This window comes from Corylus avellana, chromosome 5 (genome assembly GCF_965113065.1).
Source record: "Corylus avellana chromosome 5, dhCorAvel1.hap1.2, whole genome shotgun sequence".
Classification (NCBI taxonomy): Eukaryota; Viridiplantae; Streptophyta; class Magnoliopsida; order Fagales; family Betulaceae; genus Corylus; species Corylus avellana.
The window spans coordinates 7,194,175-7,208,902 of NC_142494.1; the positions used below are offsets into that span (position 1 = coordinate 7,194,175).

The following is a 14,728-nucleotide window of genomic DNA, read 5'->3' on the forward strand; positions in this document are numbered from 1 at the left end:
CCATTCAAGCTTATGATAATGGAAATTAATGATAAGTTTGTTGTATATATATTCCTTTGAAAAGAAAATTTAATTTGATAATAGTACAATAATCTTCAACATCTTCATAATCTCATTGAATGTCTCTCTTTTTTCCATTTAAGCAAAACCATGTCAGAGTAAGTGAAGTATTTTAAATAGTCAAGGCATTAGTTAAAACATATGGTATTGAAAGCTGTATACTATTGGGTTGCGAATGGCAAAGCTTAAGAGTAATTCAGGCTGTATTCGAGTCGAACCGAGTTTTATATTTTTAGACTCACTCAACAAATTAATACAAGTGTTCAAATTTGGCTTGAACTCTAACTGAGCTTTGAACTTTGCTTAGAACTTGGCTCAGGATTTCCTTGTTGAGGTCGAGTTTGGCTCAAACTTTGCAAGGAAACCAAACTGAGCCCCTATCGAGTACTCTCTCGGCTTGAACTCGAGCCCAAGACGAGCTAGGTTTATTTTGTTTCTTACCAATTCAGATTCTAAACAAAAGAACATATATAATCTTTTTGTCGGAACACTTTTCTAGTTGATGTTCAAGTGTTAGAAAATTGGGAGAACAGCTCCCTTTTGGACCGGGTTCATTAGAAAAGGGAGTCGAGTCCAAAACTCACCCCAACTACCCAAGTTGGGGTATTGTTCCTTGTTGATGTTCAAGTATTGTTTACTTTAAAGTAATAACTTTGTATGTATTGAACTTGAACAAAATAAATATCTCCTTTAATTTATCTTTTTCTAATGTAGTACTCTCGTCTTTGAAGATATCCAAACCCATCCAACTCAATCTCACATATCATATTAGAAAAAAATCTCACATATCATATTAATTTTTTTTGACAAAAAAAAAAAAAAAAAAAAACTTTTTTAACGTTTGACAGAGACATGGAATGGCCCCAATGCTGTCCACTTGCATTACACTGGAAATTTGGCTTTAGCTTTTCCTCTCTTTTGGCTGTATTCGGAAAAAAACATGAAAAAGATTACACGGGTTTCGTTTAAATGGCCTGTAACCCTCTTCTTCACTATAGTCCAAGACACAATCTGATATGAAAAATAATCAATACACTACAATTACCTAGCTGTTTGTATGTTTCTATGAATGTTGTTGGGGACAAACCGTACATACATATGTCGTTTTTGCCAGTCCGTAGGGATGATATTTCTTGTAAGGAAGATGTTAGTTCTTATGTTGGCTTAATTCAGTTTCAAAATGCAAATATTACTGTTTATGTGCTCAAACACTGATATAAAATACTTAGAATCCAATCTCCACCGTTCATAATGTAGATTCATATGTTATGAACATCCCTGCAAAATTTCAGCTCAATCGGACCACAAACGCCCATCGATCGGGGCTGTTGATCAAGACTGGACAGGCCGGGTCCGGACCGCAATTTCCCAAGTCCGGACCGCATTTCCAGAAACTAAATTTCTGCTCCATAAAGCCCTGTCCGGACAGCCCATTAACCTGTCCGGACACCCCGTAAGTTTTAGGCCCAAAAACATGATTTTAAGTGGGTTAGGTCTAGGGTTTTGTCGGGGGTATATATACATCATTATAAAAGAGAGAAGTACGAATTTTCACCCCTAGAGAGTTTGTCGGAGGCTGTTCTAAGAGAGATCATATGTGGTGAGCGTTAAATTGAATCTCTTAGAATTTTAGTTATTCCTTTGATAAATCTACGGTTGAGAAGTCTATCGGAAGGGTCCGGTAAAGGAGAATCACGTTGAAGAAGATTGTGAGCAAGGAGACGAGTTGTAAGCTTGTCGATCTTACAGAGCCAAGGTCTTGCAAAGGGTTGTAAGTGTTCCTAGTGTCTGTAATCTTTGGATAATCTTTTGATAGTGATTTCCTGGGTTTGGCTGCCCCGGAGAGGTTTTACTTTTAGATCGGTTTCTAAAAGGTTTCCTCTTCGTAACCAAAATATTTGTGTATGCCTCCTTATTGCTTTATATATTTTGGGTGATTGAATTGTTTATTACTTCATAATATTAATTCCGCATAAATTGTGATAAACAAGTTTTTGGAGTCGGCATAGCGTTTTTCAATTTATTGAAAATTTTTAAACAGATAAATATCACAATTTTAGGCGGAATTAACAGATATTTATCAAAACAAACATTCACCAAAATATGAACAATCACACACAAAGATTTTGGTGACGAAGAGGAAACCTTTTAGAAAACGTTCTAAAAGTATAACCTCTCCGGGGCAGCCAAACCCAGGAAATCACTATCAAAAGATTATCCAGAGATTACAGACACTAGGAACATTTACAACCCTTTGCAAGACCTTGACTCTATAAGATCGACAAGCCTCCAACTTGTCTCCTTGCTCACAATCTTCTTCAACGTGATTCTCCTTTATCGGACCCTTCCGATAGACTTCAATTAAGCACACAATCAATACTAACAAAAATCTTCTAAAAGGAATCAATTTGGCTCACAGCAAAATAATCACTCAAGCACAGCCTCACACTAACTCTCTGGGGAAGAAAATTCGTACTTCTCTCTTCTATAATGATGTATATATACCCCCGACAAAACCCTAGACCTAACCCACTTAAAATCACGTTTTTGGGCTTAAAACTTACGGGGTGTCCGGACATGTTAATGGGCGGTCCGGACACGGCTTTGCGGAGCAAGATTTTAGTTTCTGGAAATGAGATCCGGACCCGGGGAATTGCGGTCCGGACCCGGCCTGTCCAGTCTTGATCAACAGCTCTGATCGATGGGCGTTTGTGGTCCGATTGAGCTGAAATTTTGCAGGGACGTTCATAATACATGAATCTACATTATGAACTGTGGAGATTGGATTCTGAGTATTCTATATCAGTGTTTGAGCCCGTAAACAGTAGCATCTGCATTTTGGAACTGAATTAAGCCAACACAAGAACTAACAAATTATTTAAAAGTTTGTCTGAAATTGCGTTTGAAAAATAGGTTTTTACGTCAAAAAGAATTTTTGGGCAATTAGTCAAAAAGAGTTCGGCTCACGGAATATGACGAAGGCACTAAATTGGTCTTTACCTATAAGTCGGTCCCATCTATGATATGATTTGAAACATAGATGAAAAAAAAAAATGAAAAAGTGAAAACCTAAATATTAAAAAGGTTATTAACCTTTAGGTTAAAACATTATGCTTGCAAACTAGGTAAAATCTATGTAGCATTTTGATTGAATAACTTAACCCTATCTAATTTGTAAAGAGTAATACTACTCTTCACATTCATTTATAACACCAATTTCACATTAACCCACCTTATGTGTTTTAAATGATTTTCCTTATCAACCACTTAATTACATAATAAAAAATAAAGCCAATTAAAACACTCCACATCGATTAGGATAAAATGAGTTGAAGCCAACGAGGCAAAAGACAACCACCCTCTAATACCAGGACAGAAATCAGATTGGTCTAAAATAACTTGTTGTACATATTAGTATTACATAGGTGTGTGTGCCCATATACACTCAGGGAGATAAACAGATATATATATATATATATATATATAAAGGAAAACTAATAGCTTATATATGGTACAAGGCTAAAGACTAATGCTTATGTAAATTACATAATCTTAATAGTATGCTACAGTTCTCCTAATCTTATGCGGATATTATTTTTTTAAAAAAAAAATAGAAGAAAAAAAACTTATCACACTAATTCCTCATAATTGTTTTAGAAAATAATATCCACATAAGATCAAGATAACACCAAGAAAAATTGTAGCATTTCTCTGATCATTATACCTTATTTAAGACTGTTCAATACTAGTTCTTCCTTTTTACTTTTTTGTTTTTATTATTTTTTTTATTTTTTTTATTTGTGGTAAATGAGAATTTTAGTGAATCAAGGAAAGCTAGCAAGGGAAGTTGTGGCCAACTTGCATGATTGTTCTTTTATCAACCTGTATGTTGATGGCCTCGACCATGGAACAATAGAAAATGCATCACCAACCTCTTCCATTCCTCCAGCCAAAAACTGCCAGAACAGACCACCTGCCCCAGACCGAGATTCCTTTGCAGATTCATAGATGATGTCTAGAACAGTTTTGTACATCCTATCTCTCTGAGATGGGTGGAAGTTTTCACTAAGGTTTGAGGATCCAAATTCAGTGAACATGACAGGCTTCCTCAGTTCTTTATCTCCATCTTCAATGTGTGAAAGCATCCACATGGAGACATATTTAAGTTTTTCTTCTACTTCTTTCTCGTCTTTAAGCCTACCAAAATTTGTGTTTATGATTTGGACATAGATTAGAGGTACAACCAAGAAAAAGCGTTTTCAGAAGTATAAGAAAGTAATGCTACATTCCAACGCTCTCTGGCGTGACTTTTAAAATTATCATTTGATTAAAGATTATGAGAGTAAGAATGTGTGTACGTTCGGGGGCTTAACTAGGATTTGTAAAGTTGGGGAGATGGACCGACTTATATAAATACAAAACCACATAGATACATACATATAATCTCTTTATATGTATTTGTGCGTGTTTATATAAAATAAAGCATAGAAGTCTAACATTTAATCTCATATCATCAATAGTATAAACAACAAGTAAAATAGATTAGGAAAAAAAAAAAAACTAGCAAAATAGACTCAACACAATCTATAAAGTCTAAGAGAAATGTATCTTTAAGAGTGAACTTTTTTTCCTAACAATCACTCGGAGCCCCAAATAGCAACAATACTAAGAGTCGCGCCAAACAATTTTGCAATCATAAATGATTAAACCATTTAACTTGTGATGTCAAAACAAATATTGTAAATCTAAATGACGCCAAAATAACTCCTCCAAAAACTGATTGTTAGTTAGAAATTACTCAAAGAAGCCAAACCATTTAACTTTTTCTTTCACATATTCAATGAGAGTCCCAAATCAAATTAAGTTTTTGATTAGTACTAATGAACTAAAATATAGAGGAAAACTAAATGAATTGGATATTTTAAGTTTTTTTTTTTTTTTTTTTTTAATTTTTAATTTTTACTTTTTTATTGAAAGAGGGGGCAAAGTTAAATAAATAAATAAAAATTAAAAGGGGATACAAGTAAATTTTTTTTTGGGAGGGGGGCAAAACTAAAAAATAATAATTAAAAGGGACACAAATATTATTTTGGAGGGCAAAATGAAAAAATAAAAAAGGGACACAAATATTATTTTGGAGGGCAAAACGAAAAAATAAAAAATAAAAAGGGACACAAATAATATTTTGGGGGACAAATATATCATTTTTGAAGGGACAAATTTATAAAATTGATATATTTGAAGGAAATTTATGAAAAATTGTAAAATTTTGGGAAAAAATTGGTATATCTGTGGGTCCGCCCTTGTTTAGGTCCCAACGTTCAGATTTATATGTTGCTGAACAAACATGATTGGAGGTACTTCTGAATCCTTTTGGCTCCGTCTTTTAACATAATATTTGTTTAGTATGCTAATGCTATCATTCTAAACACTTTCTACTTCCTTATTATTATTATTTTGAAATGATTAATTAAATAAAGAGCTAATTATGATGCAGCAGCACTTACCAAAGATCTGGGTAGATGTGAACAGAGGCAAAATCAATGGAAGAGATGTTGGAGTTGCGAATAAAGTCAGAGCCAAGCTCGGACGCCCACTTTCCAGGGTTTATGGTCAAGCTTTTTGGGTTTCTGGGACCATAAAATCCTTCCAGCCCAACACTCACTAGATGTTTCTTGTCAATTGATTTCACAAAACATGACATGTCTTCTATCCATTCCTGCAATTCTATGCCATTTAATCACTTCCTACTAAAAAAAACACCCTCTAAATAACAGACTGGCTTACTCTTCAACTTGACATATTACATATCATTTTTTCAATAATTTTTATTTGCAAATATAATGAATTCACCATTAAATTTATAGACTGATCATGTGGATCTTTTACAAATTTAATATCAAATTCACTCGTTTATTATATGAAAATTGGTAAATAATGAGATGAAGAATAATTTTTATCATTTATGTTGTTTCATATGTAAGTGTAGTCGTGATTTTGTGTATAAATAACCTTAAATACTTGTGTTAGAATAATGAGAAGATATAGAAGAGCGGAAGAATAATAGGAAGAGCGGAAGCACATAATGGACTACATTGTATTAATATGAATTTATATGAAGGACTACAGAGACTTTTAATAGACTAAGGAAAGGTAAACCTAGTAGATCTAGAATACATAAGGATATAAATAACCCTAACATAATATTTTTAGGGTAAAGTCCATATACTCTCCTCAAACTACTACCCAATTAATAATGTACCCCCTAAACTTTTAATTGTAACAATGTCCCCCCCAAAAACTACCAAAACATTGTCAATGTCCCCCCTAAGGCTAACAAAAAGATAAAAATGCCCCTATGTATTTGTCAATAAGACAAAAATACCACTGTAAATTCAAAAAATAAATTAAATAAATAAAATTTTAATATTTAAAAAAAAACGAAAATTTTAATTTAAAAAGAGAGATTTTTTTTTTTTTAAAAAAAATAATAATAATTTTTTAAACGAAAATTTTTATTTTTTTTAAACGATTTTTTTTAATTTTTTTAAAACGATTTTTTCTTAAAACAGAAATTTTTATTTTCTTAAACGAAAATTGTTAATTATTTTTTTTTAAACAGAAAATTTTATTTTAAAAAGTTAAATATTATTCATAACAAAAAAATAAAATAAAATAAATTTTTTAATTTTTTTCTTATACAATGGATTTTTTTTTTTAATTTTAAATTTGCCACCCTTTGGATTTATTTATTTATTTTAGTTTTAGGTTTTTTTCTAGAAGTTTTAGTATTTTTTATTTTTATTTTACTAATGGTAGTTTCGTCATTGGGGAGAACATTGACAATTTTTGATAGTTTGGAGGGGAACATTGCCAATTGGGTGGTAGTTTGAGGGGGTATATGGACTTTCCGCATATTTTTAACAACATGAATCCATTAGAATCAACCCGTTTGAATTACCAATTAAGAGCAAAATGATCAAGAATTAACAACTCACATGAAGAGTGTCGCCAGAAGCATCAGAGATGCATTGGGGTTCGTTTATCAATTCCCAGGCAAAGATGGTCGGATCATTTCTATATTCTATTCCACTAATGGAGTTCCTCCTTGTTAGGATACTCTGCCAAATGACATATCACAGAATTAACAAAACTAAAATTAAAAAAAAAAAAAAAAAAATTAAGAAATATAACTGCCGAAAATACAACAGCAAATTCATGACTCTTGCAAATTGAAAACTGTGATATATTGGTTAATGAAGATATATATATATATTTTTTTATTAGCATTGGTTAAAGAGAAAGAGTATTGATGCTTTATGTTTACGAAAAAAATAATTAATTTCAGGTTGTCTTTTGAATTAGGAGAAAAGGAAAAAAAACAAAAGAAGGGAAACAAAAGAGATTTTATAAAAAGAAAGTTCCGTCATTCTAAATATTTGAGAAAACTTCACTTAACTCTTCTAAATTATTGTCATTTTTACAATTATTCCCATAAACTTCAAAGACTCTCAATTTAGTGTATACATCTTTCAATTTTTATTTTATTTTATTATTTTATTATTTTTTTTCAATTTCACCAATTCATTAAGATTTTCTGTTAAATCTTATCAAAATTCCAAAATACTTTTTTTTTTTTCAAATATATATATATATATTTCAAACATTTAGGCGTGGCTGTTTTTGCAAACACCGTTAAATGTTGACCAATGTTTAAATCATTGCAATTTTTTTTTTTAATAAAAAAAAAGAGGGATATTTTAGGAATTTTGACATCACTCAGTTAGGATTTAAAGTAAACCCTAAACCTTAAATCCTAACAGAGGGGGTGAAATTAAAAAAAATTGAAAGATTGATACATTTAATTGATAGTTTTATAAGTTTTCCCAAATATTTTAGAGAAAGTCGACATACCTTCCCTCAAATTATTAAATAATTGACAATATCTTTCCAAACTTTAAATTGTGACAATTTCTTTACAAACTACTAAAAACCGTCAATGACCCATCCCAATAACAAAAATACTCTCAGTATAAATAAAAATTAAAAATTCTAAAAATTAATATGCTTTTAAATTATCATTGGAAGGGCCATTTTAAAGGTGCTCAAACCAGCTACAAAGGGCACAAAAGACCATTCTATAAGGAAATAGAAGTGGAAAAGATGATATATGTATACCTTGATGTAATTCTTGAAGTTTCTGCGGATGGATGGATTAAAGAAGAAGGAATCATTAGAGGCACTCAAACCTACTCTGCCTTCTTCCATTGCCCACTTGACATATTGAGCCTTCCCACCAAAATCATGCCAGTTATTCACTAAGCTAAGAAGCAACCTGATCCCATGTTGTCTTGCTTCTGCAATTACATAATCCAGTGCCTGCAGACAACCCAACCCGGTTGTCAAATGAAAACAAAAATGCTATTAACATAATCTAGAAGGACTAGCAAAAATGTAACATGTAGAAAGCATTCAGCTGGCATCTTTCATTGGATTAATTAGTACCACCATTTTGATAATCCATGGGCCTTACTATGAACTGTTAAAAGTTACTAAAAACTTCACAAAAAAATTCATTATTTTCAAAATCAGTTACTTGCTGTTGTGAATACACTTGTGAGTGTTGAATCTCACATTAAGAAAATATAAAGCTTTTTGGTTAGAGTGGTGTTCAAATATGTATATTAATGTATTATGGGTAAAAAGTCTCAAACTGCCGATTATCTCCCCAACAAGTGGTATTAGAGCCATGGTTAGCTTTTTGGGACGGATGTTTGAACGTGTCTGATTTGGAGTTGTGTCCGCTTCAGCAACTATTGACGCGAGACACTCTTGAAAATGTAAAGAGACTCACAAGTGCTGGAGAGTTGGATCAATGTAAAGAGACTCACAAGTGGGGGGAGATTGTTGTGAGTGAACTTGTTTGTGTTAAGTCCCAGATTGAGAAAATATAAAGAAAAATTGTAATTAATGTACATAAGTGGACTCAAACTCATTAGTTTAGGCTTTTAGAGTAGAGTAATATTCAAATATATATATATATTAATATATTCTAAGTAAAAACTCTCAAACCGCCGTATATTTGCACTCGTGGAAGTGTATTCTCTCTCTTGTAGGGATGTTTTTTCCTTATTTTGAATGAGTGGGGCTCATTGTACGTGGCTGTATTGGGGGTTGCGGCTTCAGAATTTGATCTTTTTTCCAAGTTAGTTCTCCAATACTCTGTCGTTCATGTTGTTCTTTTAGGCTTGTTTTGCATGCTCTGCCAAAGGCCCAAGCAGGCTCTCCTTACATAGGGGACCAAACCAAACCAGCCTTATGGCGGTAGAAACAGAGGTCATGTACTTTCAACCCTTTCTTTTTAGGCAGCGCACAACATGATAGGTACGTGAGAAAAGAAAAGAGACATTTCGTTTGGAATGACAATACTTGGTAATTACTCCTGTTTGGTCTTCGTCCCAAACTTTTGAAATACTGCAAAAATGGTGATTCAGACTCTATATGGATCATTAATGGCCGAAAATACTTTGTAGAGTGACAAAAATTTGCTGTCACTTTCTTTAGACCCGTCGACTATGCCAAGTGACACAATGAACGGTCAATATGGGTCTAACAACAGGTTCCTTGGATTACATCCTTACCGACCAAATCACTTTTTCAATTCAATTCGTCCATGAAATAAGTCATGGGCTTGGTTTATGGTCCCAAAATATTTGTTGAAAGCTGAAATAAACCATAAGTAGTTGACTTGTGTAATGTTAGAAGTTATTCTTATGTCATATTTTTGTAATTTTTAACCAAATATACTAACTTTTTTTTGGGCACAATCTTTTAAGTATTAAAAGTATTTTTTTTAAGCTCTCTAACGTAATCTCAAGCAAGCTCTTAGTTTTTTACGACTCGATTTGCTCATGCCACATAGGACATTTTGGGTATTTTAACCAAAAAAAAAAAAGTGAAATTAATTAAAAGGAGAAAATTCTTAGGATACGAATATTGTAAAAATTAAAAGTTTGAGATTATAATTGTAAAACCACTATAGTTCAAGGGGTTAAGTGAAATTTTTCCTAAAAACTTTTTAGAGTGTTCGTCCAACTTTTAGATATTATTTTGACTCAACTACTATTTATGCCTTTATTCATGGTATTCTTAGAGCATCCACAAGTCTAAAGAAAGACTATTATTTTGCTTTCAATGTTAACTTGTGCATAAATTAACGGATTTTTGTTTCTTCTTTCCTTCCAACTGTTTTTGCCTCTCTCGCCTTCTTTCAACACCATTTATGTCACTGATTATTAACATACTTGTGTGCAGATACACATCATTGGACAGTGCACCTGAATATATTAGCTAAAGAAAGAACTAGAGAGTAAGTCCTTCACTATGGCTGCATACGTATTTGTTATTATCAGTTTTTGTCATTTGTCTAGGTTACATTACATAACTATGCAGTTTGTATTAAGAGTTTATTGCGTTAGAAAAATATATAATTTTTTTTTAAAAAAAATAACCATTAAAAAAAAAAAAGACAATTCAGAAGAAATACAGTCGAAAAAAAACAATCCTTAGAAAAGAAACAGAGAAAGATAAAAAAGGGTAAAAAAAATAAAATTTTAACTGATATAGAGAAAGAATAAATATTCAAAACCCATTAGTCATACTAGATAAAGTAAATTTCAGTTAGCCATTTTACATAAAAATTTAGATAAACTAATGTGAGTGTTCTAATACCTGAAAAACCCGCTCGTCAAAATGACCGGGGGAAAGCTGGAGGGCATTGAAACCACGATCATTGAATGCCCAAATTCTGCACACAGTGAGACCCATCTTTGCACCAGCTTGGAGGATTTCCCTTACCCTTGGTCTGCTATATTCATCCACAGCTTGGTCCATTAACCAGAAAGAATTCCAGCCATTGATGTAAAAGGCTCTTCCATCAAGCATGAACTGACTCCCATTCCTCTCCACAAACCCCAAATTTGGCTCTTCACGATGATGACTCATGTGCACCAACTCAAGCCCCAGCAACAACTCACCAAAGGACAGGTAAATGAAAGTCACACATGATGCCAAACCAAAAAATGAGGAAAACAACCTTTGTCCTGACACCATTCTTTGACTGTTTACTGTCTAGTATATAGGACCTGAAAAATGACAATCAACCAAAATTTGCAAAGATGAGAAAGATTCTTGGGTACCCTTTTCTTTTGTCTTATTTTAAGAAAATCACATAATCACTGACACCCAGATGAGACAGAGGGAAATGGACAGTGAAAAATCAACTAAATAATCTTGAAAGACACCAAAACTCCAGTCAATAAAACTCAAAAAAGTTTCACATACCTCTTTCGAAATGCAGCTAAAGCTTGTAACTTTGAAACACAGAGATTTGTACGTTGGTGTGACTGAGTTCTGGGATTTTATAAGGGAAAATGAACACAAGGAGGTGTAGAACGAGGGAGGTGAATGCTGGAAGAAGGACAATCACACGGGCTTAACACTCCTATAAACTTTCTATGTATAAGAATATTTAACTAGTAGTAGTAGTTTTGAAAGAAATTTGAAAAATGAAATAATAATAATAAAATCCATTGACTTTCCTTATATGTCATTGTTATTGAAATTTAATATCAAAGTAAAAGCTATACTCATGCATGCATGGTTGACTATTATCGAGTCGAACTTTTGAATTTTAAGATTGGGTCATTTACAAAGGTGGTTATTCGAGCCAAGTTATGAAATGCATGTTCAAGATTGGCTCGTTGAAAGCTCCGATGAGCTCGAGTCTAAGCTCGACCTCGTTGAAAATGCTATTCGAGCCGAGCCGGGCTCAACTTGAGCTCGAGCTAGGCTATTAAATGTTTTAACGTATGATCGTAGCAGAATTCAAGCCTGAATTTTAAAATAACCTCTAGATATTTATCTATAGTATAAATATATAATACATAACTATATAAGACATATTATATAATATAGCATATAACTGTAATTTATAGGTAGCAAATTAACAATATATTATTATATATAGGGAAAAATGAAAAATCAGTCCATGTGGTTTACCTGATTTGCAATTAACTCATTGTGGTATCAAAATGAACTCAAAGGTCCCTGAGGTATACCAAAAAAACAATTTAGTCCCTACAATCAAATTTTAATTTGTTCACTGACTTAATAGATTCTGATAGAGTGAAACGTCAAAGTCAATAAAATTGTGATACCTATCCTATTTAAATCAGTGTCACACTAATGGAATATGTTAAATTAGTGGACGGAATTTGATTGTATGGAATAAATTTTTTTTTTGGCACATAGAGCTAATTGTAAATTAGGTAAGCCACAAGGACTAATTTTACATTTTTTTTCCCTTATATATAACTAGATAATAGAAACTATAGTATATGTATAATGTTAGCAAGTTATAAATATAGTATATTATGTATCACTAATGAACTATAGTACAATATAGTTTCTAATTATATTTGAATACACTTATTTTATATTAATGAATCAATAAATATTATATGATATATTAATTGGATGAGAACAGTCGTGAGTCACGCATGTGTACTACAACACAATCAAACTAACCCATGCGAGAGATAAATATTAAATAATGGACCATGAGTCTATGAAACCAATCAAAAAAACTAACACGACAATCGACTCAAATTGAACATTAATTGGTCAGTGATACAGAGCGATTTTGATGTCACGAAATCATTGCCCATTGGTTGATTTTTTTAATTTTTAATTTTTAATTTTTTTATTTTAAAAGTCGAGTGACATAAAATATATGAAGAACCACTTAAGTACAGCGCTCAACAAAGCTAATATCAGAAATACATAGCGGACAGTCCTCTAAAAGAACATATTCCTCATTGCTGGCTAAAGCTTTCTTTGCAAGCCCATGGGCAACAATATTCATATCGCGTTGACATGCTTTACCTTTCATTGACTTAAAGAATTCAAAACTCCTTTAGCCTCATCAATTAGATGTCCGTACCAGCTCCAATTCTCCCCCACTTTATTCAATGCTTGCACCACTTGGAAAGCATCACCCTCTAGAATTACCCCAGAAAATCCCAATTCTCTACCCATTGGTTGATTGTCGATTCCGAGGTCAATGGGCACAGAAATTCGACCACACTATCCTTAATAAACAAGGTTTTGTAATAAATTTTTTTTATTTTCATTTTTAATTCTATTTTTAATAATCTTTAAACTTTGTTATAACCATCTTTGTACATTCAATGTACTTTACAAATTGAATTGAATATACAAAGTGGAACATAATAAAATAAGAATTTGAAAGATTTCGTTGAAATTGCTCATTTGGAAATTTTTCGAAAAAAATCTAATCATAGGTTCTTATCTCAATCAAAACAATAGGATCGTTATGCTCATTGTCAAACTTGTTGAAGAGATGAAATAATCGCACCTATTCTTACATAGCATGATATTTGGGAATCTCATTGCTATTACTCAAACAACATTAAAAGTATGATTGCGTATTCGTCTATAGGTCAAATCGGATATGTAATTATTAGAATAGTTATTGGAAGCTCAAATGGTGGATATGCAAGGACGATAATTTATTTGTTATTCTATATCTCCAAAAATTTAGAAACTTTTGCTTGTATCATTTGGTTTAGCTCTCTTTTGCTTTGTCTTTTATCCTTGGGAGGTCTTCCTCCACTAGAAGGTTATTTAGGAAAACTTTATTTATTCTGGTGTGGATGGTAGACAAATATATATTTCTTGGTTTCAATAGTACTCCTCATGAGCATTGTTTCTATATACTATTATGTAAAAATAATCAATTTATTAATGATCGGATGAAACCAAAAAATAACCCCTCACGTGTGTGGTTATAGAAGATCCCCTTTAAGTTTAAGATCAAACAATTTCATTGAACTGAGTATGATTGTATTTGTGAAGCATCTACTACACCACGACTATCAATGAACCCCACTATTGATATTGCCTAGGATACCCTTTATTATTCTAGAGTCTATTTCTTAGTTCAAAATCCTTTTTACCTAAATTGGAATTAAAGAATTAGTAAATTTGTTCCACTCAAAGTGGGAATGGGCTATTGTTACGAACTTATAATGTCTAATATGATGATCAAGTCAATTCCATAATTATAAGATAATTTCATGTCGTGACAAATCTGAATAGGGTTAGATGATATAAACTCTAACTGTGAGAAATGGTTATTCGAGCATATCTAAATAAATACAATGTTTACAGATGGATACCTTTGTTATTATATTCCATTTAGGATTAGGAATAGGAATAAGCATAATAAGACCTATGTTTTACATATTTTTCGTTATTTGGGACCTTATTCATCTCTTTGGCCTTCTATTGAATTGAGAAATATGTTTGATTGTCTATCTTTCTAGTATAAGAGGAAAATATACTTTAACCTCTCCAACTATCACTTATTTTGGCAATTATAACTCCAAACTTTAAAAAATAACATTGATGCCCCCACATATTACCACAGTGTGTCAAATTAGACACTTTTTGCATTTTTATCCCCAAAATAACCTGAGTTATTATTAAATAAAAATTAAAAAATATATATAAAAAAAAAAACCATTAAAACAGTATATTAAGGGTTTAATATGAATAGGGTTGCCCCTTTTTGGTGTTTTTAGTT

General features: G+C 32.1%; 1 protein-coding gene across 1 annotated transcript; it reads right to left on the reverse strand.

The window, feature by feature from the left end:
• Nucleotides 1-3,884: 3,884 nt before the first annotated feature.
• Nucleotides 3,885-11,172, reverse strand: LOC132181739 (mannan endo-1,4-beta-mannosidase 2-like). Its single transcript, XM_059594977.2, has 5 exons — nt 10,792-11,172; nt 8,239-8,439; nt 7,059-7,181; nt 5,568-5,779; nt 3,885-4,257 (listed from the first exon to the last, which is right to left on the reverse strand). Exons 1-5 carry the CDS (start codon nt 11,170-11,172, stop codon nt 3,885-3,887), a joined length of 1,290 nt encoding a protein of 429 aa, XP_059450960.2.
• Between the last annotated feature and the right edge of the window lie 3,556 nt (nt 11,173-14,728).